We start from the raw sequence: 27,512 nt of genomic DNA, 5'->3' as shown, positions 1-27,512 counted from the left end.
CCTCCTATTTTCCACCTCCTAATGCATTAAGAGAGTTGACAAGTTTTGTACCCAGAAGGCAGAGATCCTTAAGAGAGCAAGAGACCTGAGTTACTTCCCTGCTTTCTCTCTTTGCTTTGTCTGCTAGGAAGCTCCATCTATATTCCTGGCCCCCCCCAAAAAAAATTCCTTGCCTAGTTTTAATGGTTCTGGAATGAGGACCCTCAGATATTTTCTGGAAGTTCTGTGGGATACTGAATAAACAAAAGAAGAGTATTATTGGGTAGAAGTTAAGGATCCGATCTTGGGAAACTGTGTGACTTTGGGCAAGTTACTTAGTCTCTCTGGGACTCAGTTTCCTCACCTAACAAGACGGGTGGGACCACAGGATTGTTCACAGAAAGTGGGGACTATCTGAGGCAGGTCATGTCATGTGCTTCACACAGTGCCTGGCACACAGGAGATACTGAGCTAGGTCTCAGCCTCCATTATCACTTGCTGGGCCTGTTGGCAGGAGCCTCCTTATTGTTCTTCCTGTTTTCGCCCTTGCCCTCTGCAATCTGTCATTCACAAAGCAGCCTGCAGGTCATCTTTTTATTTTTTTCTTCTTATTAAAAAAAGTTTTATACATACACACATCTAATTTTATTTTAATCATCATCATCACTTACACAGCACTTGCTGTGTTCCAGGCATTGTTCTAAACCATTTACAATTATCAGCTCATTTGTCACCACAGCCCTAACGAGGTAGGTGCTGTCATTATCCCCCATTTTATAGATGAGGAAATTTAGCACAGAGGAGTTGAGTCCTGACCTAGATTACACGGCTGGTAGGTGGGAGTTTGCAACCAGGCTGTCTCCATAATGTTTGTTTGTTTGGTTGGTTCTGTTTTCTCTCCTGCTGTATTCCCAATATCTAGAACACTACCTGGCATACGAGAGATGCTTAAGCAAATTCCTGTGGAGCTCATGTCCTAGCGGTTCAAGACAGGCAATAAACAAGAGCCTAGTATACGTGTATTTTCAAAGTTAATATATAATGCTAGATTGCTTCAGACTGGTGTTTTAAAAATCTGATCCCCCTTAATGGCATCCCATTATGTCAGAATGAGACATGAGCTCTGTCCCTGGCAGAGGAGGCCCTACAGCATCTGGCACCCACTCACTTCTCCCTTGCCCACACCTTCTATATTCCCAACACACTGACACTGTTTCTGTTCCTCCAACATGCCAAACCAGGTCCTACTTCAGGGCCTTTGTAACAGCCGCGCCCTCCACCACGAAGCTCTTTGCTTCAAATATTTGTGTGGCCGGCTCCTTTTGATCAGCGTTAACTGTCACCCCCGACAAAAGGAGATCGTCCCTGCCCATCCTGAGACAACAACATTGTCAGCCACTACTTAACACATCCCCTTCATCCCGGTGCGTGTGTGTACTAGGTGGCCATTTATTTATTCTTCAGCTTCTTGTTTGTCTGCACACCGTCCTTCAAACGCTAGACTGTACACTCCCAGCCTTAGCCACTGGATGGAGCCAGTGACCTCTCCCTACCTCCTAGCCTTTGTGCATGCTGAGCAATTCTGCCACGCATCCCGACTTCCTATTCAATTACACCTGCAAACCCGATACTGCCCTCCAGGCTCAAGACATGAAATTCCCGCCTGCTAGCATTCTCCTTAATTGGGCCCTTCCCCTCCCTCCATAAGGAAACCGATCTTTGGAGTCTTAGGAATGACGGCCTCCGCAGATCAACGTAAGCACCTGTTCTACACTGCCACCCTCGAAGGGAAAAGACGCAGTGGGCGCGGCCATCGTTTCAGAGCAGTGACGTCACCGGAGCGGCCATCTCCCCTCTGCGCCTGCGCCGCAGCCCCGTCGCATTCGCGTCCGGCAGGCGGGAGGGGGCCCCGTGTTGACTATTGGTGTACGCGGGCTCAAAGCCCCCACTGAGCGTGCGCACACCCGGCCGCTACAGCCCTCTGGGCTGCGGAGCCGGAGTTGGTCCCAAAGCGGAAGTGCTTCTCGGGGCCAGTTTTCGTAACGGTCTCCTCTGCAGCGAGCACAAAATCTGTGTCGAGAGAGAGGTTGAGGGGGCGAGTGGTAGGGGTGATGGGCTGAGTGATGGGGAGTTCTGGGGGACGAATGAAGCGGGTTTTGGGGCGTCACTGATGTGGGAGGTTGTGGGGTGGACCGAGAGGTCAGCGAATGAGGGTTTGTGGGCTCAGTGGTAGACAAAGTTATGGGGCTAGTCGGGGTTGAATGGGGCATATTAAACGTTGACTTTTACACATTTTCCAGCACAGTGACCTGCGCTAAGGGTTCATACGCACCCCTCAAGCTCCTCGTTAGGCGCCCCCGCCTCTCCCTCTGTTCCTCTCCCCTTGCCCGAGCCCCGAGGTAGGGGCCTTGTGTGAATGCTCCAGCTGAAGTGAATCTGCACCCGAAGGCTTCCTTCTGGCTCCTGGGCAAGACGTCCCCAGTGAGGTGAGGAGAAGCAAGAAGAGGCACCTGAGAGAACTCACCTGATTAGGGGCCTCGCGCAGAGCCTGGGGCTTGGGAGGCGTGGGCAGGGTCTGGTGTTGTGGGGTCTGGCGGGGCGCGGGGGTCGGGCTTAAAACGCCTGGGAATAATAGTGTTAAAGTTCAGTGGGGGTTTTTTTTTGGCATTTAACACGTAACTCATTTGCATTATAGATTGATTAGAAAATAGAGAAGAAAATAAAAAAGAACTAATTTTAGCCCCCTCTGTTTAAATGTTCATTCTTTAGACACTTTTTAGTATGTATAAGGGATATGCATTTTTAAACATTTAACGTATGGTTTTAAAATGCGTTCCTGAAGTTTGATAACCTGCCTTTTCTTTCATTTAGAAGTTACTGCCATTCAGCTTAAAGATTTATTCTGTAACATTAAAAAAACTTGTAATTTAGATATATGTACAGAAAATACACAGATAATAAGTGTACAGTACCATACAACATTATTTTCAGTAGCTACATAGAATTTAATCCCTTGTATTTCCTTATTAATCCCATATCATGGGTCATAGAGGATCGTTTAAGTTTGGCATTGTTAAAGTCAATGCTGAGATGAAGGTACTTACAGAGAAATTATGATACATTATTTCATTAAGGAAAATACCTAGAAATACAATTTCTGAGTCAGTACACAAGTATATATAGAAGAAAACCTTTTGTGTTAGATGTTCACATGAGGAAAAGACTCAAGAATACACAAGTGGTTGTTAAAACCACATGGTCGCCCAAACTTCCACAGAGCAGCTTCATGTGAGGGGATTTCTAGGCAGATAATTCTGGGCACTGGAAGCCTGATGGGGTCTCTCATATGCTCTCCACTTCTCCACTCTTTTAGCTCAGGCTTCACACATCTCTGTCTTTTCCCAAGAAGAGCAGGAAATGGCCAAACCCCAGGTAAGGATATTGTCTGTTCCTTCTTTTATTTTACCATGAATGTGATGAGCGATGTAGGAATCTCAGACATAAAAGAGAAAATTATTTATAAATAAGCATTAGAATCAGGGAAAATGAGACAGCAGCAAGGCCAGATTAGAATGTAGACAAATGACTTAGGGCAACAGACAGTTACGGCAGTACAATATTAGTTGTGTTGCAAATTTCTCTTTGCGCCTCTGGCAGCCAGAGGTAATCTGGCTCACTTTACTCATCAAAGAGAGAACACATCAAGCCCTCAGGGAAGTAAAGGTTTCCTGCAATTGCCTTTCAAGGCGTTTCTTTGCTGAATCTTCGTGTGGATGGTGGAATTGTCTTCAGTCACAGCCTAATGATAAATGCAGCCTATGGTTTCCTGCAGATATTCCTTATAGCATTCTTCAGTGAGCTGGAGACATAATATCTAGATGTAATTTGGGAATGAAATATCTTAGGGAATTTGTTTGTCTTCCAAATGATTTTGCTGAAGTAATTTTCTCAGTTGGACTTCTGATTCTCATTTGGCCAGAGACAAAGTCCTGTAGGCACCCACAGCCCACCATCTTTTTTCTTTCACTTAAATTTTTTTTATTTTTAAAATTAGTGTACAGTAAAATTGATTTTGTTGTCCAGGTCGATAAATGTTAACACCTATGTAGATTGTTATAACTAATCTGTGGGATAGAGAATAGTTTCATCCCGCCAAAAAACTGCCTCATGCAACCCCTTTTAGTCATATCCTCCCCTCCCTGTAACCTCAGGCAACCACAGACCTGTTCTGTGTCACTAGAGTTTTATCTCTTCAAGAATGTCATATAAATGGTATCATACAGTATATAGCTTTCCTTTTTTCAAATTAAACTTTCTTTTGCAACAGTTGATTGACATGCAGTTGTAAAAATAATACGGAGAGATCTCATGTATCCGTTGCCCAGTTTGCATCAATGGTAGCATCTTGCAAAGTTATAGCACAATGTCACAACCAGGATATTCACATTGATATGGTTAAGACACAGTTCCATCACCACAAGGATCCCTTATGTTACCCTTTTATAGCCACATCCATCCATTTCCCCCCCTCACCCTATGCCTAGACTTCTAGCAATTACTGATCTGTTCTCCATTTCTAGAATTTTGTCATTTCAAGAATGTGATATAATTCAAATCACATAGTCTGTAACCTTTTGAGATTGGATTTTTTTTTCACTCAGTATGATTCCCTGGAGATTCAGCCAAGTTGTGTGTGTCCATAGTTCTTTCCTTTTTATTGCTGAGTGGCATTCCATGATGTAGATGTACCACAGCTTATTTATCCATTCTCCTGTTGAAAGACATTTGAATTATTTTCAGTTTTTGGCAGTTGTGAGTAGAGCTACTTTAAACATTCATACACAGGTTTTTGTGTGAACATATGTTTTCATTTCTCTAGAGTAAATATTGGATTGCTGGGTCATATGGTAAGTGTATGGCTTAACTTTTTAGGAATCTGCCAAATTGTTTTCTAGGATGGTTGAATTATTTTTCATTTCCACCAGTAATGTATAAGAATTCCAATTGCTTCACATTTTTGCCAGCACTTGGTATTGTCAGTACAGTTGACACTTGAACAACGCTGGGGTTAGGGGCACTGACTCCCCCAGTAGTTGAAAATCTACCTACAATCGGCCCTCTGCATGTGTGTTTCCAACTAACTTGCAGATCGTGTAGTACTGTAGTATGCATTTATTGAAAAAAATCCACGTATAAGTGGACCCATGCAGCTCAAACCCATGTTGTCCAAGGGTCAACTGCGTTTTTAATTTTAGTCATTCTAGTGTGTAGTGTTATCTCATGATGGCTTTAATTTGCATTGCCCTAATGGGCAATGATGTTGAATATCTTTATATATGCTTATTTACTTTTTACATATCCTCTTTGGTGAAGTGTCCAATCAGGTCTTCTGCCCATTTTTAAATTGGATTGTTTGTTTTATCACTATTGAGGTTTTTTTAAAATTATTTAATTTATTTATTTTTGGCTGTGTTGGGTCTTCGTTGCTGTGGGCAGGCTTTCTCTAGTTGTGGTGAGTGGGGGCTACTCTTTGTTGCAGTGTGCGGGCTTCTCATTGCAGTGGTTCTCTTGTTGCAGAGCACAGGCTCTAGGTGTGCGGGCTTTAGTAGTTGTGGCACGTGGGCTCAGTAGTTGTGGCTCGAGGGCTCTAGAGCATAGGCTCAGTAGTTGTGGCACACGGGCTTAGTTGCTCTGAGGCATGTGGGATCTTCCCGGACCAGGGCTCGAACCCGTGTCCCCTGCATTGGCAGGCGGATTCTTTTTTTTTTTTTAATTAATTAATTAATTTTTGGCTGTGTTGGGTCTTCGTTTCTGTGCGAGGGCTTTCTCTAGTTGCGGCAAGCGGGGGCCACTCTTCATCGCGGTGCACGGGCCTCTCACTGTCGCGGCCTTTCTTGTTGCGGAGGACAGGCTCCAGACACGCAGGCTCAGTAGTTGTGGCTCACGGGCCTAGTCGCTCCGCGGCATGTGGGATCTTCCCAGACCAGGGCTCGAACCCGTGTCCCCTGCATTGGCAGGCAGATTCTCAACCACTGCGCCACCAGGGAAGCCCCCTGGCAGGCGGATTCTTAACCTCTGCGCCACCAGGGAAGCCCAATCACTACTGAGTTTTGAGAGTTCTTTATATATTCTGTGTACAAGTCCTGTGTCAGATCCATGGTTTGTAAATATTTTCTCCAAGTGTGTAGCTTGTCTTTTCATTTCATAGTGTTGTTCACAGAGCAAGAATTTTTAACTTTGAAAATGTCCAATTTATAAACCATTTCCTTTATGGGTTGTGCTTTTGGTGTCAGGTCTAAGAACTCTTTGCCTAACACTAGGTGAAATGGAAAACCTCTAGTCTTCTACCTCCTATGTAGAGAAAAACCCAGTTCTTTCATACTGTGTCACTCCTGTGAATCTTACTCTCACACAGAACGCTTCACTTCTGATACTTCTGGTCACCAAATGTGTGGAGGTTTCCCCTCAGAACAAGCAATTCTCTGTGACACCAGCTGGGTGTTCTACAACTTAATTCTGATACTATCTACCTGGAGAGTGTGTCAGATCCATCCCACAGGTTAAGAGCTCAGTTCCACAAGACTGCCCCCACCTTCCAACTTAAGATGCCAGTCAGAAGCCCAGTGCTTATCACTTGTGCTTCTGACCAACCAGCTGTTGATTGGAGCTTCCAGCGACCCCCTCTTTGAGTTCGACTAATTTGCTAGAGTGTCTCACAGAACTCAGGGAAACACGTTCCCCAGTTTATTAAAGGATATGGTAAAGGATACAGATGAACATGCAGATGGAAGAGTTGTGTAAGGGCAAAGTATATGGGAAGAAGTGTGGAGCTTCCATACCCTCTCTAGGTCCAGGTGTGTCACTCTCCTAGCACCTCCATGTGTCTACCAATTCAGAAGCTCTCTGAACCCAGTCCTTTTGGGTTTTTATGGAGACTTCATTACATAGGCATGATTAACTCATTGGCGTTGTTGTTATTTATTTATTTATTTGGCAATTGGCTTTTGATTCAACTTCCGGCCCCTCTCCCCTTCCCCGAGGTTGGGGGGCGGGACTAAAAGTTCCAACCTTCTAATCACGTGGTTGGTTCTCCTGTCAACCAGCTCCCCCTCCTTAGGTGGGGGGTCCCAAAGTCATCTCATTAACATAACAAAAGACACCTTTATTGCTTTCCTCACTTAAGAAACTCCAAGGGTTTCAGGAGCTCTTTCTGCCAGAAATTGGGAGCTAAGACCAAAAATATATTTCTTATTATAAATCACAATATCACCTAGGTCATGAAGATTTTCTCCTATTCTATAAGTTTTACAGTTTTAGGTTTACATTTAGACCTAAGATCCATTTTCCATTAATTTTTATGTAAGGTGTAAGGATTAGGTCGTGGTTCATAATTTTGCAAATGGATTTCTATTTGTTCTAACCCCATTTGTTGAAAGGACCATCTTTTCTCCATTGAATTGATTTTATGGTTTGTCAAAAATCAGTTGGCCATATTTGTGGGGTCTATTTCTCGACTCTCTTCTGTTCTGTTGATCTGTGTATCTAACCCTCTGCCATTACCACACTGTCTTCATTACTGCAGCTTTATGGTAAGTCTTGAAATCAGGTAGTATGACTTCTCCAACTTTATTCTACTTTTTCAAAAATTTTTGGCTATTCTTGTTTCTTTGCCTTTGTCATTATATATCAATTTTAGAATAATTTAATTACTTTTTTTTGGCTGCGTTGGGTCTTCGTTGCACGGGCTTTCTCTAGTTGTGGCGAGCAGGGGCTACTCTCTGTTGTGGTGCGTGGGCTTCTCATTGCGGTGGCTTCTCTTGTTGTGGAGCACAGGCTCTAGGCGTGTGGGCTTCAGTAGTTGCAGCACGTGGGCTCAGTAGTTGCAGTGCACGGGCTCTAGGGTGTGCTGGCTTCAGTAGTTGTGGCACGTGGGCTCAGTAGTTGTGGCACACAGGCTTAGTTGCTCCGCGGCATGTGAGATCTTCCTGGACCAGGGCTTGAACCCGTGTCCCCTGCATTGGCAGGCGGAGTCTTAACCTCTGTGCCATCAGGGAAGTCCCCTTGCTAGGACTTTGATAGGAATTGAGTTAAACCTATAGATCAGTTTGGGGAGAATTGACATCTTTAGTATGTTGTGTCTTCCAGTCCATGAACACAGTATGTCTCTCCATTTATTTAGATATTTTATTGATTTCATCAACATTTTGTAATTTGCAACATATAGAGCATATACATTGTGTATTAGTCTGCTCAGGCTGCCATAAAACACCACAGACTGACTAGCTTAAACAACAGAAATTTATTTTCTCACAGTTCTGGAGGCTGGAAGTCCCAGATCAGGGTTGGTTTCTGGTGAGAACTTTCTTCCTTGTAGACGGCTGCCTTTTCACTGTCCTCACACAGTCTTTCCTTTGTGCATCTGCAGAGTGAGAAGGAGCTCTGGTGTTTCTTCCTATTTTTAGAAGGACACCAGTCCTGTTGGATTAGGCCCCACTCTTATGGCTTCATTTAACCTTAATTACCTTCTTAAAGGCCCCATCTCCAAATACAGTCACATTGGGGGTTTGGGCATCAACTTAAGAATTTTAGGGGGGGACACAGTTCACTCCATAACAACATGGCATGTTTCATTTTTTAAGCCATTGTAAATGGTTTTGTTTTTAAAATTTCAATTGCGAGTATTCATTGCCAGTATATAGAAATATGATTGATTTTTGTTTGTTGACCTTTGCTATGGTCTGGATGTTTGTGTGCCCCCAAAATTCACATGTTGGTATCCTAATGCCCAAGGTAAGTGATGGTGTTAGCAGGTGGGGCTTCCTCTTCTTATTTATTTATTTACATCGGTAATACAGAATTTTTATTTTTATGGATTTTAATTTTTTTCAGTGGATTATAATCCATTACTGTCACTGTTTATTTTGCTGCTCACTTGTCCCTGAGTTATCCAGTGGGAGCCCCTTTAAGCTGGCTTTTGTGTCCTTTTGTCACATCCTGATAATTTTCTGAGCACTTCCTTAGTTTCGACATAATAAGATGTTCCAGCCTCCATCTTTTACTTTCCCTACCCCAGGCCTAGAATCAGCCATTTCTTCAAGGAGCACTGGTTCCTGTTAGTAAATAATTATTTATAGAAATCAAAATCTGGGTGCTGGGTGTGCTCATTGCTGCTGGGCGTCATTACTTCTAGGCCCTTTCAGTGAACTCTGTGTGTGTGTGTCTCTATTTATATGTCTGTGTATGTATGTGTGTGTCTGTATATACACACACACACACCTTGAATTCATACAATATCCCAGGAATCTTCTTAGACTTCTCTCATTCCATATTTGCATCTGCCTTCACCAACAGTGAGAGCACTGGATCCTAGCATCAATATATTGACTCATTTGCTCAGTCTTACAATATACAGAAAGTAGAATCAGAATTCCTGCACCCACATCTGTGAAAAATCAACCTATTGAGTACAGTACATGATTTGTTTGCATGCCTTTTGTACTGAGGATATGTAATCAAAGTACTCTGTTTAGAAGTTACTTGAATTAATTTTTCCTTTTGGTTTTTTTTTTCCTAACTAGTGTGCTTATGTTATTTATTTGGTATACAGTTAGGTTCATTTTTTTCTGTTGGTATTCCATTTTAGATTTTCTTTCTTTCCATTTTTGTTGATTTAATTTTATTCTTTATATGTAAAATGTTAATATGATTTGAGTCACCTCTCCCCTGTACCTTCTACCCTATTCTCACTCTACCTTGGAGATAACCAATCTTGTTAGCTTCTGATTTATGCTTATAGTGTTTCTTTTTAAAAGAAGCAGATAAAGGTATATTTTAAAAATTTCCCCTTCCTTCTTACTCAAAAAGGTAGTATACTTTATTTATAGTCTTTTGCACTTTGCTTTTTTCCCTTAGCAATATAACCTAGAAATTGCTCCATGTATGTTTACAAATATTGTCCTCATTCATTTTATTTTAATTGAGATATAATTGACATATGACATTATATTAGCTTCAGGTGTACAACACAATGATTTGATATTTGTGTATATTGCAAAATGATCACCACAATAAGTCTAGTTAACATCCATCATCACACAGTTACACGTTTTTTTCTTATGATGAGAACTTTTAAGATTTATTTTGTTAGCAACTTTTATATATACGATACAGTATTATTAACTGTAGTCACCATGCTGTGCATTACATCCCCAGGACTTATTTATTTTATAACTGGAAGTTTGTACCTTTTGACCCCCTTTACCTATTTTGTCTACCCCCCTCCCCACCACCTGGCTCTGGCAACCACCAATCTGTTCTTTGTATCTATGAGGGTTCTTTTGTTTGTTTGTTTGTTTGTTTTTAGATTCCACATATAAGTGAGATCATATGGTGTTTATCTTTCTCTGACTTATTTCACTTAGCATAATGCCCTAAAGATCCATCCATGTTGTCACAAATGTAAAGATTTCCTTCTTTTTTATGACTGAATAATATTCCATTGTGTGTGTGTGTGTGTGTGTGTGTGTGTGTGTGTGTGTGTGTATCACATTTTCTTAATACATTGATCCATCCATGGACACTTAGGTTGAGTCCATGTCTTGGCTATTGTAAATAATGCTGCAGTGAACATGGAGGTGCATATACCTCTTCCAGTCAGTGTTTTTGTTTCCTTTTGAATAAATACCCAGAAGTGGAATTGCTGGATCATATGGTAATTCTATTTTTAATTTTTTGAAGAACCTCTATACTGTTTTCCCTAATGGCTGCACCAATTTACGTTCTCACTAACAGTGCACAAGGATTCCCTTTTCTCCACATCCTTGCTGACACTTGCTATTGCTTGTCTCTTATAATGGCCATTCTGACAGGTGTGAGATGATAGCTCATTGTAGTTTTGATTTGCATTTCTCTGATGATTAGTGCATCTTTTAATGTGCCTGTTGGCCATCTGTATGTATTCTTTGGAAAAATGTCTACTCAGGTCCTCTGCTTATTTTTTAATTGGGTTGTTTGTTTTTTTGATACTGAGTTGTGTGAGTTCTTTATATATTTTGGATATTAACCCCTTTTCAGTTATATGATTTGCAGGTGTTTTCTCCTGTCTGGTAGGTTGCCTTTTCATTTTGTTGATGGATTCCTTTGCTGTACTGAAGCTCTTTATTTTTTATGTAGTCCTATTTGTTGAGTTTTGCTTTCGTTGCCTTGCTTTTGGTGTCATATCCAAAAAAATCATTACCGAGACCAGTGTCAAGGAGCTTACTACCTATGTTTTATTCTAGGAATTTTATGGTTTTGGGTCTTATGTTCAAGTCTTTAATCCATTTTGAGTTAATTTTTGCACGTAGTATAAGATAGTGCTCCAGTTTCATTCTTTTGCATGTGGCTGTCCAGTTTTCCCAACACAGTTTATTTTAGAATTTATTAAAGAGGCTGTCTTTTCCCCATTGTATAGTCTTGGCTCCTTTGTCATAAATTAATTGACCATTTATGCATGGGATTATTTCTGGGCCTTCTGTTCTGTTCCATTGATCTATGTTCTGTTTTTATGCAAGTACCATACTATTTTGATTACTACAGCTTTGTAATATAGTTTGAAATTAGGGCATGTGATGCCGCCAGCTTTGTTGTCCTTTCTCAAGATTGCTTTGTCTATTCAGAGTCTTTTGTGATTTCATACGAACTTTGGATTGTTCTGTTTCTGTGACTTGTTCATTTTTATAGCTGCATAGTATTCTATTAGTGGATGTACCAGTTTGTTCAACCATTCTCCTATATACATGTGAATTTTGGTTGTTTCAGTATTTTGCAATTAAGAATAATGCTGAAATGAAATATACTGTGCATAAGTTGTTTCCTTTTTGTGCAAGTATATCTTCTATGTAAATTCCTACAAGTGGCATTGATGGGTCAAAGGGTAAACACAATTTATTAGATATTGCTAAATTCCCTTCCATAAGGGTTGTACTGTTTAACATTCCCACCAACAATGTATGATAGTACCTGTTTCTCTATGGCTGTACCAACAGAGAATATTGTCTGGCTTTTAAGTTTTTCCAGTCTGCTAGGGAAGAAATGATATCTCTGTATAGTTTTAATTAGCATTACTATTATTATGAGTAAAGTTGAATGTAATTTCATATATTTAAGAGCCATTTATGGGAGTTCCCTGGAGATCCAGTGGTTAGGACTCGGCACTTTCACTGCCATGGCCCCAGGTTCAGCTCCTAGTTGGGGAACTAAGATCCTGCAAGCTCGCAGTGCAGCCAAAAAATAAATAAAATATCTATAAGAGCCATTTTTATACCTCTTGTTAATTGTCTTATGTTTTTTGTGTAATTTTCTATCATGTATTTGTTCTTCGTTTCCCTTTGATTTTTAAGAGTTCTTTATATATTAAGGATATTAATCTTTATCTGTGATATATGTTACAGCAATCTTTACTTGTGATATATGTTGCAACAGATTTCCCCCCTGGTTTGTCATTTGTCTTTGGACTTATGTGTTTGGACTTGCCAAAGTGTTTTTATATTTTTGTGGTTGTATTTATTAATCATTTATTACATCTGAATTTTTATTCATAGTTAGAAAGTCTTTCCCTCCATTCAGGTTATATGGACATTCACCCATGCCTTCTTCTAGTACTTTGTTTGGTTTCAGTTTTTTACATTTAGCTCCCGATCCATTTGGTGTTTATACTTGTGTATGTAATGAGGTATGGATCCAATTTAGCCTTTCCCAAATTGCTCTCCAGTTGACCCAGCACCATTTATTAAAAAGTGGGTCTTTCACCCTGGGCTTTGAGAGAATGCCTGTATCAGAGTGTGTTCTGGTATCTGGTAGGGCTACTCCCTTCCTCACAGTTTCTCTTTTCCAGACTTTTTCTAGCTATTGTTGCACATTTATTTTTTGATATGATCTTTAGTACTACCTTGTTTAGTACCATTAAAAAGCTTGTTTTTTAAATTAGGATCAGATTAAATTTATAAATTAACTTAGGGATAACTACATGTTTGTGACTTTCTATCATTCTATCTATGAAGAGTTGGACAACTCTGAAGTTAGAGGGAACTGTCCCGATAAGAGACCACCCTCACTTCTGACACCAATTACAAGTTTGGGGGTCCCCAAGGTCACCCTTAGGTTTGACAATTCACTGGAGGGACTCACAGAACTCACTGAAAGCTGTTATACTCATGGTTATGGCTTGTTACAGGGAAAGGATACAGATTGGAACCTGCCAAGGGAAGAAGTACATAGAGCAGAGCCCTAGAAAGTACCAAACATGGAGCTTCCATTTTTCTCTCCCCATGGAGTCAGGGTGCATGACTTTGTGTGGTTGGCATTGATGTGTGATAGTACACATGGAGTTCTGTCAACCAGGGAAGCTCTTGTGAGCCTCGGTGTTCAGAGTTTTTTTTTTTTTTTTGGTAAATATTTATTTATTTATTTATTTTGGCTGTGCCGGGTCTTAGTTGTGGCACTTGGGATCTTCACTGCCGCATGCAGGATCTTTTAGTTGCAGCCTGAAGGATCTTTAGTTGTGGCATGTGGCATCTAGTTCCCAGACCAGGGATCGAACCTGGGTCCCCTGCTTTGGGAGCACGGAGTCTTAGCCATTGGACCATCTGGGAAGTCCCCCAGAGTTTTTAATTAGGGCTTCATTTTATAAGCATGATTATCCATGTGGCTGCTGTCTGTCTCCAGCCCCTCTGGGAGTGACCCAAAGCCCCCACCCTAAATCATGTGGTCGATCTTTCTGGTGTGGCCAGTCCCCACCTAAAATTACATCGTTACGCTATTCATGGTGACTCAAAGCCCCTATGCAAAACATACTTCTGCCCTTCCTTCCTTCCTTCCTTCCTTCCTTCCTTCCTTCCTTCCTCCCTCCCTCCCTCCCTCCCTCCCTCCCTTCCTTCCTATCTGGTTATTTTAAGGAAATTACCATTTATTCTAATCTTTACTGTTTTTTTTTTTTAAATCGGGATTGGGTATTGAATTCTGTTTCAATATTTTTGTATCAGCATTTCTTATATTAATTATCTTAATCATGTAAGTTTTCTCTTTAGGTCTGTTTAATGGTGATTTATGTTAATGAATCTTCTAATATTGAACTATCATTGTATGCCTGGAATAAATTTTAATTGGTCATGATGTATTATTGTCTTAATGTGGATCTATTCTTTTTGCTTATACAGTTGACCCTTGGACAACATGGGTTTGAACTGTTTGGGTCCACTTATATGTGGATGTTTTTCAATAGTAAATACTGCAGTACTACACAGTCCATGTTTGGTCTGTGCTAAAATCCACAGATGTGGAAAGCCACTGATATGGAGGGCTGACTATAAGTTATACGTAGATTAACCCCCATGTTGTTCAAGGGTTAACTGTATTTTATTTAGGATTTTTTGCACTGTTGTTCATAAATGAGATTAGTCTGCATTTTCCTATTTTGTACAACCTTAAATGAGTTTATGTGTCAAATTTATACTCAGTTCTTGTACAAATTTGGAAGCTTTTCATTTTTCTATGCTTAGGAAGAATTAGAGCAGTTAGAGTCTTCTAAGGTCTCTTGTGAGCATGAGTCTTATCCTGGGCATATGTGTGGCTTTCTACATTCCCTTGTACATGGGTGCTTTTGAATGTCCTAATTTCCCAAAGAATCTCCCCCAGTATTTCCTTTCAGGCCTTAGGCAGTCTGTTGTCTGTCTGGACTGTAATCTTTTGCCCCAGGCACCTCTGGGTTGTTAGTTTGCCTTGCAGCCTTTAAGAGCAACGCCTACTGCTTTCTGGCCTGAGTTCAGAGTTAGGTGAAACAGAGAGGAGCACCTTACATCAGTCTTTCTGGTAGCCCCAGACAGGTTAGAACAGACACACACTAATTTGTGAATAAGGTCTGCTCTGCTTCCTTCAGAATTAAGGGTTGGGGGTCCCACATGGGGAACATTGGCTGCTGCTGCTTCAAGACTGCTGTCCTTTAGGAGAGGGACAAGTAAAGATGCCATGAAGTTTTCCTGATGTCTTTTAAGTTGCCTTTTTCTTGATTCCATGTGGTTACTGCAAACCTTTGTTTTCCAGAGTTTTGACAAAGTTGGTTGTGACACTTTTCTGCTTGTTTTTTAATTTTTATTTTTGGGGTGGTAGTGGGAGAGAAGCTAAGGGCTGGGAGCTGCCTACTCTGTCATTTTGCTAATGCCATTGTGGGGTGAATTTCTTATCACCTGAAATATTTTCTCATTTTCTATTGTTCTCAAAGAAGCTTTGAATGGATGCACACTGTTTTCATCTATTTAAGGACAGTGTTGGAGGTTGTGGTGACTTGCACGATTCTTGGCTCAAGAGCCCCCTCTTTTGTCAGTGAGGCAAACTGCAGTTCCCTTAATGGAGACTTTTCTTTTGGCACTGTGGAGGGGCCACTTGTGTGTGCTCTGACTTGTTTTAGTTTGTTTAGGTCATTTTTTGTCTCACATGACCTTCAATTTCCCCCTCTAGCTTTTCCCCTTTACAACCCAATCTCCACATGGTTCTTCCTCATTCCTTTTTATCATCTGCTCCCTTGGAGGCTATGCTTTTTTGTGACTGCCACCTTGGGTCCCATATACCTTTCTTATAGCTGGTGCTGTGATTGATCTAGCCCATTTTTCAGTGTTTTTATACTTATGGTAGATTTTCTCTTTCTAAGCTTTGATTTCAGCTCATTCTTAGGTTCTCTGCTCCCCTCTCTGTTCTCTTGACTGTTTTCTTCATACCCTTCTCACACTCCAGAAAGGTTTGTGGCAGTAATTTGAAAGCCAGCTGAGCTAGAATTTGGTATTTGTTTTTCAATTATAGATAATTAGAAATGTGTATAGTACTCTCTATTTTCTATTATAAGTTATACTGAAGGTATAGGTTATGTATAGTTTTATTTGTTCTTCATATTGATCTGTATAGTTTTTGGGGGGATATGTGAAGAGATTTGGATTTAACTACTTCACCTTTAACAGGTGAAGTTATTCTAAATTACCTGGAGGATCCTTAATTTTTTTAATAAAAAGTTAAGGTATAATCTGTATACAGTAAAATAGGCCTTCAGTGTACAGTTCTGCATCTTTTGGCAAACGCTGCAAGTTTTGACACTGCCACAATGAAGATGTAGAACAGTTCTATCACCTCCCAATACAGTTGACGCTTGGACAACTCGGGGGTTAGTGGTTCCAGCTCCCTGCACAGTTGAAAATTTACGTATAACTTTGGACTCCGCCAAAATTTAACTGCTAATAGCCTAGTGTTGACCAAAAGCTTTACCAATAACATAAACAGTCTATTAACACATATTTTGTATGTTATATGTATTAAATACTGTATTCTTACAATGAAGTAAGCTAGAGAAAAGGAAATGTCATTAAGAAAATCATAAGGAAGAGAAAATACATGTTCAGTACTGCACTGTATTTGTCGATACTTAAGTTTGCGTCGTCTGTTTACAAGATGAATCACGTCTGTCAGTACCTACATTAATATTGTTTTATATGCTACAAAATACTGTAGATGTTATACAGATTATTAACAGGACATCAACAATGAAAAGATAATGTGAAAAAGAAATTCATATTTATTTACAGTTATAATGATTCATACATTGATAACGAAGAAGCAGCAATATGATTGCTTTATGGTAGCCTAGCCTATACACTAATGAATGAATCGTTATATAATTTTATGGCATACAATATTACAGTCATATTCATAATACAGTATTGGGAACATTGTTACATTTTTTAAAAACCCAGTTACCTGTGATGATAGGCTGATAAGCAGTTTCTCCAATTATGAGAGAACAGCATACTGTACGGTAATAAAATTCTTTGAAAGCAAAGTTATAAAATAGTAGGAAAACTAACACATTATTAATTTTATATAAATATCACCATATGCCTATGTAAGGATAGAATAGTATCTACGTATATTTTATGCTTTCATGACATTCCTAAATTTTTCTTAATATTTTCAATATTTCTAGGCTATGCAACTCATCTGTGAGTTTTTTCAAATTGTTGCAAATCTCCAAAAATTTTTCCAATATATTTATTGAAAGAAATCTGCATATAAGTGGACCCATGTAGTTCAAATCTGTGTTGTCAGATTGTCAATCTGTGTTGTCAAGGGTCAACTGTATTTCCCCTTTGTAGTCAACCCCTTGCCGCACCCTGGCCCCTCGTAATCACTGATATATTTTTGGTCTCTACAGTTTTGCCTTTCCCATGTTATATAAATGGAATAATACAGTATGTAGCTTGTTGAGTCTGGCTTCTTTCACTTAGCATAATACATTTGAGATTCACCCATGTTGGCTGCATGTATCATTAGTTCTTTCAGTTTTATTGTTTAGTATTACATTGTATAGATTACAGTTTGTTTTTCACTCACTGGTTGAAAAACATTTGGGTTGTTTCCGTATTTTGGTGATTACAAATATACCTGCTATATAAATGTTCATGTACAGGTTTTTGGGTTTACATAAGTTTTCTTTCCACTTGGGTAAATATACCTGTGAGTGGGATTGCAGGTCCTATGGGAGTATATGCTTAACTTCATAAGAAACTAGAAAACTGTTCCAAAGTGACTGTTCCATTTGCATCCCTATCAATGATAAATGAGACTTCCAGTTATTCCACATCACCAGCACTTGGCATTGTCAGTTTCTTTTCCCATTCTAATACGTATGTAGTGGTAGCTCATTGTGGTTTTGATTTGTAGTTTCCTCATGGTTAATGATGTTGAGCATCTTTGTATGTGCTTATTTCCCATTTATATATCTTTGGTAAAGTATGTCTCTTTTGCCTTTTTTTTTTCAATTTTGAGAGTTCTAGTTCTTATGTATTCTCAATACAACTTCTTTGTCAGGTATATGATTTGTAAATATTTTCTCCCGTTCCATGGCTTTTTATTCTTTTAACAGTATCTTTTGAGTTTTGGTGTCACATCAAAGAAATACTTGGCAAACCTAAGGTTAAAAAGATTTTCTCTTATATTTTCTTCTAAAAATTTTATAGGTTTAGATTTTACATTTAGGTTTGTGATCCATTTTGAGTTAATTTTTATATATGTTGGAGGTATGGATTGAAGTTCTTTTTTTATTTCTATTTTTTGGCATATGGATATCCAATTGTTCCAACACCATTTGTTGAAATGGGAACTCCCATTTTCCATCAAAGTGCCTTTGCATTTGTCAAAAATAATTTTAAGTATAAAGATATAAAGTACCTTTAATTATAACATACATGAAGTACAGTTTATAAGTGTACAGCTTGATGAATTATCACAAAGTGAACACACTGTGGAGCCACCCCCAGGTCAAGGTGAAGATTATAACATAAATCACGACCTAAATCCCCCTTCATGCCCTCTTTCAATCAATACCAGCCTCAAAGGTAATCACTCTCCTAACTTCTGACATCATGGATTAGGCTTGCCTGTTCTCTAACTGTATATAAATAGAATCATGCAGTATGTGCTCTTTTGGGGCTGGATTCTTTTGCTCATTAGTACAATTGTGACATTCATCTATGTTGGATATGCAGCTGTAGTTCATTCCTTTTCATTACCACATAGTATTCCTTTGAAAGATTGTGCCACAATTTACCTATTGTATTGTTGAGGGACATTTGGATTTTTCCCACAACCTAGTATTAGAAATAGTGCTTCTGTGAACATCCTTGTACTTGTTTTCTAGAGCACATGTGCATGATTTTCTCTAAAGTGTGCACCTAAGAGTAGAATTTCTGGGTCATAGTGTTTGCAAATCATTAACTTTAGTAAATAATGCCAAACTGTTTTCCCAAGCAGTTATACCAGTTTTTAACATTCCTACTAACAGCGTGTGCGAGTTCCCATTTCAACACAATCTTATGGCATTTTAGTCATATAATTATAATGTTTCTGGTGGGTGCCAAGTGGTGTCTCAATGTGGCTTAAATTTTCATTTACCTGAGTGCTAACAGGGTTGGGTATATTTTCTTATGTTCATAGAACATATGTCCATATGTTTATTTTTTCTTTTTAGTGAAGTATCTATTCACATCTCTTGTCTATTTTTCTGCGTTGTTGGTATGTTTCTTTTGATTTGTAGGGGTTATTTTATATGTTCCAGATCAGAACGCTTTATCACTTATGAAAGCTGCCGATAATCTCCCCATCTATAGCTTGCCTTTGCTGCTGTATTTTTAATCTTGTAACATGTATGTCTTTTCCTTTATGAGTAGTGCTTTTCATGTCTTGTTTTTGAATGTTTTCCCTACCCCAAGCTTATGAAAACATTTTCGTATATTATTTTCCAGACACTTCATTGTGTTACCTTTCACATTAGATTTACAAGTTACCTGTAGCAGATTTTTGTATATAGTGAGAGTTAGGGGGTTAGATGGCATTTTTGTCCCCATATAGATATCTGGTAACCCATCCACATTTACTTGAAAATATCATCCTGTCCCCACTGTTTTGCAGTTTCAACTTTATCATAACTCAGGTGTCCGTACATATTTGGATTATCTTTTTAGTTCTACTGGACTATATGTCTATCCGTCTATCCTTGTGCTAATACCACATTGTCTTAAATATTCTGTTATTTAATGTAATAGTTTCTCTACCATGACTTGTGATTTTTTTTCCCACAGAGTAGGTCACTAACTTGATAGGCATCCTGTATTAAGTTATCATCATGAACTGGGAACCAGTCAGAAGTTCCCCTACATTCATTCCATCCTTATCACCCAGTGGTAAGCATATTAGAATAAAAGAATGTGCAATTATAGGGACTCATGACATTTGAGGATGTGGCTGTGGATTTCACCCAGGAGGAGTGGCAGTACCTGAACCCTCCACAGAGGAACCTGTACAGAGATGTGATGCTGGAAACCTACAGCAACCTGGTCTCTGTGGGTAAGAATGGCTTCCTCAGGTAATTTTGCTGTTTATGATTATTCTGTCCGATAGAACACCTTTCCTTTCTCAAGTATGGAAACTTGCAAGGCCTCTGAACTGATTGAAGAGTCTGTCATTAAATTCCATGGATCAGAGTTCCTTTTCCCCCTTTGCTTTCCTGACAAGGTGTTTGTGAACTCAAAACTCAGGTGAATTGGTTTGACGACCATTGTGTCAAGTGATATATCGCTTGTACTGCCCCAAACTCCACCTTCCTTTTTCTCAGAGGCTCTGAAGACCAAGGAGGTATCGCTGTCATTTCTCATTAGCAGGGCAGCAGGTTACCAAACCAGATCTCATCCTCAAATTGGAGGTAGAAGAGCCATGCCTGCCAGAAGGAAAAATCCCAATTTGGAGCTTTCCAGGTAAGTGGGATTGACTCAGGCTATGGGGACAGGAGGTCCCAGCTTGTCAGTCAGGGGTGAGGACCTGTGAAAGGACTTTGAGGAATATCTCAGGAATGGTTGTTGGAGGACAGGGACATGAACACCTAAGGCTGACACCCCCTACCCTATCCTACACCCACCAGACCACTCTCCTTAAGTTGGTGCTGACCGATAAGTTTCTGCACAGCTCCATTTCCCTGTATAAAGTTGTCTTGTAAATGCCAATCCCCCGGCCCCATGCCCTGCCACTTCTATCGTTCTTAACTCCCACTGCTCATCTGAAGCCAGGCCCACATGAGTCACAGGCCTAGGCACTAATGCTCTAATTCCAGATTGGGTTACCTGATTCCATCCAGTTTAGACATTCCTATCAGATTTGTTCTCCTAAAGCATCTTGATTCTCTCTTTAACAATAGCTTCATTAAGATATAATTAACATACAATAAAATTCACTCTTTTGAAGTGAAACTCAAAAACTCAGGATGTTTAGTATATTCACAGAATATACTATCTAACCATCACCACTGTCTAATTCTAGAACATTATCATCACCCTCCAAAGAAACTCCTATCCCTTATCAGTCACTCTCCATTCCCCAACACCCATCCCCCGGCCAGCACTAATCTACTTTCTATCTCTATAGTTCTGCCTATTCTTGACATTTCATATAAATGGAACCATATAAAATGTGGAATTTTATGTCTGGTTTCTTTCACTTGGCATGCTTTCAAGGTTTGTCCATATTGTAGCATGTGTCATCCCTTTTTATGGTGGAATGATATTTCATTGTATGGATATTCCACATTTTGTTTATCCATTCATCTGTTGATGGACATTTAGGTTATTTCCACTTTTTGGGTATTATAGATAATGCTGCTATGAACATTCATGTAGAAGTTTTGAAATGTACATTTTCATTTCTTTTGAGAACATACATAGGAGTGGAGTTGTTAGACCATGTGATAGCTGTTTGTGTTAACATTTTGTGGAACTGCCAAACTGTGTGTATATCCTGTTCCTCCAAAATTTTTACCCGGTGGTTTTAACGTTCACTGATGATTCTTGCCTGAATCAGTTATTACTAAGATGGTTGGAAAAATGGTGCACTTTCTATCATTCCTTCTACATTTGTAAGTTGGCATTTTTCTGTAAAGAACTTTCCTTCTTTGTTGATTAGTTGGAATACTTCAATAAAGAGGGATTGCCCTCCATCTATTACAGTTGACCCTTGAACAACACAGGTTTGAACTGTGCAAGTCACTTATATGCATTTTTCAATGGTAATGGTACAGTGCTAGATGATCTGCAGTTGGTTAAATCCACGGATGTGGGACCGCAGACTAGGAGGAGAAACTACCTATATGGAGGGCCAACTATAAGTTACAGTTGGATTTTCGACTGTGCAGAGGGTCAGTGCCCCTAACCCCTGCATTGTTCAAGGGTCAACTGTATTTGGTTATATATGAGTTACATGTATTTTTCCATTTATTTATCAGTTTTCAAAATGAGTTGGTTTTGTAGCATCATTCAAAGCCTAGTATGTCTTTTTGGAGTATCATTTATGGACTTATAGATTTAAACACTTTTATGTTTTGATCCATTGCCTTATCCTTATTATAAATCAAACTGCTCTATCTCTGGCCAGTGGAAACCCCTTCAAGTTGGGTCCCTAGTCTTTGGTAGCTTCCTTGCTTTCTGTTGTTACAAGATGTTCCAGGCTCATATTATATAGTTCCTTTCTCTGCCCTGGAATCAGCCATTTCTCCAAGGAGCCTTGGTTCTTTTTAGTGGTAAATAATGTTTTGTGACCACAATTTGGATGTTAGGGAATTGTTTCTAGGCCTTTTCATTGACATAGCTAGGAACTATGTAAAAAAAGATTTTTAAGAGAAAGATATATCACGTATTCAAATGTATATTTCCAAATCAAATTCTGGACTTAAAGGTTTTTAATTTATTAATCTTACATCTGATGGTAGTATTGTTAGTATTATTCTGAGACCGCTGAATATGTATAGCGGGTTGAATCAATTGAGGTAATCATGTTGGTGCCATTGAGAATCAAGACTTTTTAGCATGGTTGTTAGGAAATACAGATGAGGGGATATTTATTACTATTAGGGAATCCTTTTATTTTCAATTTTGCTTTATGAGTATATAAAATATTTGCAAAATATTAACTTGGTTCCAAAATCAAACCTAGAAAATAAAATCAAATCTAGAAAACAAGGTATATTCAAAGAAGTCTAGCCTCTTTCCCTCTCCATCCTATTCTCTCTCTTCCTTCCCCCATAGGTAACCATTTATTAAAATTTAAAGATTTATCCTTCCATTGTTTTTTATAGTATGAGCCTATATTATTTTAAATATATACTTATATATTTGTTTCCTCCTTAGAAAAATGGTAGCCTACTGTGCTTATTTTTATACACCTTCTTTTTTCAGTTAATTCAAGAACATGTTAAATATACTGAGATAGTCCTTACTTCTTTTTATAGTAATGTAGTGACTCAATCATAATAGTAGTAGCTGTATTGCATTAGTGGTAGTTGTTGTTCTAGTAAACATTTGAAGTGCTGTACATAAACATTACATTTCAGTGGGCACTGTTATAATTCCTGTTTTCCAGGTGTGAAAGTAAGATGCAAATAGATTAGCTAATATGCCTAAGGTCACAGAACATGTAAAAGTCTGATCCAGGATTTGATCCTGGCCTAGAGAACTTACGACCCTAGCCACATGTGCTATGTTGCTTCTTAACCACCTAAGGAGGTCCAGATTCAGTAGATCCTTGGTGGAGCTTGGGTCCCATCAAATGTATTTTGTAAAAGCTTTTCTTATGATTATGATATTCACTCTCAGTTAAGAACTAGTGCTTTACTATGGAAAGAAAGGAAGTCACAGGAAGAGAAGCCACAGCTGCATGATCCCTTTTAAAATTCAGTATTACTCTCAAATGTTGTTATTAAGTTTAAGTGGTAATATGAGTAGTTATTGTACTCTTCTTTCAACTTTTCTGTATGTTTGAAATTTTTCATATAAAATTTTAGGAAAAGGTGAGAAGAAAACTAAACTACAAAAAATAAAAATTCAGTGTATGTGCAAAAAGTATTTACTGTCCAGGATACCATTGGTTTTAAGACACACCACTGAGAAATAAAATTTGCCACCAATTAATTTATGACATGTCATTGATTGTAAGGTGAATCTGGATTCAGAGGTTTTAAAATGTGGAATAATATGCATCTTATAATTGATGAAGTATGGTATATTAAAGGCAAGGCCTTGCAATTTTAACTGTCTAAATGAGTGGTACAGATAACTGACTACTTTAGAAGTTAATGAAAGTTAAAGTCATTGAGGAAGATCAGATTAAGCTTTTTTGAAAAGACTGAACTGCTTCTTGAAAGTTATCTGGATTCTGAATATAGCAAAATATGGAGGACTGGGCTATGTGGGTGATGGAACACGAGGAAGGGTTTGGAGTTAATAATAGATGGGATTTTAGTGGAATTAGTGTAGACAGAAGCAGAAGGTGGTGTTGAAGAACTATGAATGCAAACTTGGATGAATACAAAGGTGAATCCAAATTGGGCAAAGATATTTAGGTTTCTTTGTTTTTGTAAGGCTAATTATTCTAGATATTTCTCTCATTTACTGAGAATGTGGGTTTCAGGATTGTTGTAAGATTTGAGTCCACGAGTCACAGTGTTGTATTTCTGTCTAGGTGGAAATAGTGTAAGTCAGGAACAGTTAAGAGTTCATATGATAAATAAAGGGTGATAAGATCCCCAGAGTGATGTAAAAGTAGAGGTAAGAAAGACTGAGATGTTAGGGTAAGATTGTTTTTGGTAACAAAAAGGCTAGCAGGTGGGAGTTTAGTAAAAGAACAGGATTTGATGGCTGTGATTCTCTCTCCAGGAACTCATAAAATGAGATATCAGTATCAGCTTTCATATGGCAGGGCATTTCTAAAGAAGGTCCATTCCATAATGTGAAAGTATAAAGATGGTTTATTGTACTTCTTTCTAGAAGAAGCCTGCCAGGTTGATGAACAGTTTGAGAGACAGCATCAGGATGACCAAGATAAATATCTGATGCAAGTTGGATTCCCTGACAGGAAAACAATTACCACCAAGAGTGGCCTTGACTATAATGAATTTGGAAATATACTTCATCTGAGTACAAACCTTGTTGCTTCAATACAAAGGCCCCATAAATATGAGTCATTTGGATATAATATGGTAGATAATTTAGACTTATTTAGTAGAAGCTCTGCAGGAAAGAAACATGATAATGAATGTGCAAAATTATTCTTCCATACTGAGTATGAGAAAACAACTCCTGGAGTAAAACCCTATGGATATAAAGAGTGTGGGAAGACCCTCAGGCAAAAGAAAGGTCTTAGTCTACATCAGAGAATTAAAAATGGAGAGAAACCCTTTGAATGTACTGCATGTAGGAAAACCTTCAGCAAGAAGTCACACCTCATTGTACATTGGAGAACTCATACAGGAGAGAAACCCTTTGGATGTACAGAATGTGGCAAAGCCTTTAGCCAAAAATCTCAGCTCATCATACACCTGAGAACTCATACAGGAGAGCGACCCTTTGAATGTCCAGAATGTGGAAAAGCCTTCAGAGAAAAGTCAACTGTCATTATACATTACAGGACTCATACGGGAGAGAAACCTTATGAATGTAACGAATGTGGAAAAGCCTTCACTCAGAAGTCAAACCTCATTGTCCATCAGAAAACCCACACAGGAGAAAAAACTTACGAATGCACCAAATGTGGGGAATCTTTCATACAGAAGCTTGATCTAATTATACATCATAGTACTCATACAGGAAAGAAACCCCATGAATGTAATGAGTGTAAGAAAACTTTCAGTGATAAGTCAACTCTCATTATACATCAAAGAACTCATACGGGAGAGAAACCTCATAAATGTACGGAATGTGGGAAGTCTTTCAACGAGAAGTCAACCCTCATTGTGCATCAGCGAACTCATACAGGAGAGAAACCCTATGAATGTGATGTGTGTGGGAAAACCTTCACCCAAAAGTCAAACCTTGGTGTACATCAAAGAACTCATTCAGGAGAGAAACCCTTTGAATGTAATGAATGTGAGAAAGCATTCTCTCAGAAATCCTATCTCATGCTACACCAGAGAGGTCATACAGGAGAGAAGCCCTATGAATGCAATGAATGTGAAAAAGCATTTTCCCAGAAATCATATCTCATTATACATCAAAGAACGCATACAGAAGAAAAACCCTATAAATGTAATGAATGTGGCAAAGCCTTCAGAGAAAAGTCGAAGCTCATTATACATCAGAGAATCCATACAGGAGAGAAGCCCTATGAATGTCCTGTATGTTGGAAGGCTTTCAGCCAGAAGTCACAGCTCATAATACATCAGCGAACACACACAGGAGAGAAACCCTATGCGTGCACTGAGTGTGGCAAAGCCTTCAGAGAAAAATCAACATTCACTGTACATCAGAGAACTCATACTGGAGAGAAACCCTATAAGTGTACAGAATGTGGGAAAGCCTTTACTCAAAAGTCAAATCTTATTGTACATCAGAGAACACATACAGGAAAGAAAGCCCATGGGAAAGGCCATACCCGGAAGTCTAAGCTCATTTCACATTAGAGAGTCAACAGTGCAGTTATCTTCACTGAAGGAAAGTTTTGTCAGTTTAAACATTTTAAAAGTATGTTCTGACTTCTGGTTTAAATATGGGGAGTAAAGTCAGCCTTTTTTCCTTTCCACCTCAGTCTTCACCCAAAAGCTACTAGGAGAAAAAGAAGTGGACGTGTAATCTCTGTATCTGACAAAATTAGGAGATCGCTGAAACCCTGATGAGAGGGCTGCCAGAGGCAGAGGAAATCAAGCACCAGTGCAAGGAGATTTCAAAGGCTAGAGAGGAGTGGTCAAGGCTGCAGATGTGAGATAGCACTGGTAAGGACTCTTAGCCGAGTTTTAGGCGGAGTGCAAGACCAAATAGATACATAACAATGGTAACAGAGAGCATGGGCAGGTGGGACGTTTCCTAGACCCATTTGGAGTCTCAGGAGAGACAGGCAGGGGCCTCAACAAGGAATTGCTCAGACAAGCCATATTTGCAGAAAGTAGTCTATACTCATGAGCGGAGCAGTTGGCAGGGGCTGGGGAAAGAGAAGGGAGTGTTCTTGTAAAGAACCCAACAGCTGCCCCTATTTACTGACTCTGGAAAGTCAAATCTGAAAAACCTACCAAATGCAAAAGTAATTCCAGTTAGAAAAACTCTGATCTGCCTAGAATGTGGCCCCATTTCTTCCCTTACATGAACTTCCAGCAAACAACAAGTCCAGGAAAAAACTCTTACTCAATGAGGAGTGATTCCAAGGCAATCAAAACCATAAATGTACATGGCTTTTGAGCCAGCAATTCCACTTCTAGGAATGTATATACTCATGCATGTACAAAATGATGAACACACAGAGGTATTCAGTGATGCACTGTTTGTGAAAACAAAAGATTGGAAGCTTTCCACATGGCTCCTGAAATCCTGGAATGTTCGCACAGCAACCTTTTAGGTAGACAAAAAAAAAAAAAAGGATAAAGAGAACTTGGACACCATTTGTGTAGTGATGTGGGATGACCTCCAATATACATTATTAGAAAAGCAAGGTGCAGGATACTGAGGATAATATGCTACCATTTGTAAGTAAAAAGGAGAACAAATGGTGAATACATAATTGAGTATATATGCATAAACTATCTCTGGAAAGATATACGAGAAGCTGGGAACCCTGATTACCTCTGGGAAAGGGAAGGGGAAGTGGGTGGCTGGAGGGAAGGAATTGGGAGGGAGACAACTGTATATCCTTTCAGAACTTTTGAAAATTGTACTATGTGGATGTACTACCTTTTCAAAAAATAAAACTTTTTAAAAAGCATATTTTCTATTACTGTTCTAATGAAGTCAGATTCTAGATGTAGGATTTCATAACATTTAGTATAGATATGCTCAATGTGGAGTTTAATTTTTTTAGAGTGAGTAAATTGAATTATCAGTCAAACAAACAAAACAGATATCCAGCCAGTTCCAAAGGCACACAAGCATTGCTTTCTTGAGGTTGCCAAATAAAGTGATTCTAAGGTCAGCTGGGGCTACGTTATGTAAATCTAC

At 39.1% G+C, this 27,512-nt stretch overlaps 1 protein-coding gene and 1 pseudogene across 9 annotated transcripts in view; one reads left to right on the top strand and one right to left on the bottom strand.

Annotated features, from left to right (window-relative positions):
• Nucleotides 1-27,512, bottom strand: part of LOC309621113 (retinol dehydrogenase 12 pseudogene) — a 339,175-nt pseudogene that overhangs the window by 82,140 nt on the left and 229,523 nt on the right. The window lies entirely within an intron of this gene.
• Nucleotides 1,929-27,281, top strand: ZNF182 (zinc finger protein 182). 8 transcript variants are annotated; one of them, XM_082378170.1, is made up of 6 exons: nucleotides 1,929-2,065; nucleotides 2,280-2,465; nucleotides 3,353-3,411; nucleotides 19,773-19,899; nucleotides 20,211-20,306; nucleotides 24,360-27,281. In XM_082378170.1, exons 3-6 carry the CDS (start codon nucleotides 3,397-3,399, stop codon nucleotides 25,988-25,990), a joined length of 1,869 nt encoding a protein of 622 aa, XP_082234296.1. In that variant the 5' UTR covers nucleotides 1,929-2,065; nucleotides 2,280-2,465; nucleotides 3,353-3,396; the 3' UTR covers nucleotides 25,991-27,281. The 8 variants fall into 8 exon arrangements, with proteins under 8 accessions (XP_082234296.1, XP_082234297.1, XP_082234295.1 ...); XM_082378171.1 differs by having other exon boundaries at nucleotides 1,939-2,081; nucleotides 20,214-20,306; XM_082378169.1 differs by having other exon boundaries at nucleotides 1,939-2,081.

The sequence above is a fragment of the Balaenoptera borealis genome (assembly GCF_965194805.1).
Source record: "Balaenoptera borealis genome assembly, chromosome: X".
Taxonomy (NCBI): Eukaryota; Metazoa; Chordata; class Mammalia; order Artiodactyla; family Balaenopteridae; genus Balaenoptera; species Balaenoptera borealis.
Note: the sequence above shows the minus strand (reverse complement) of the source record. Positions and strands in the feature narration are given on the sequence as shown.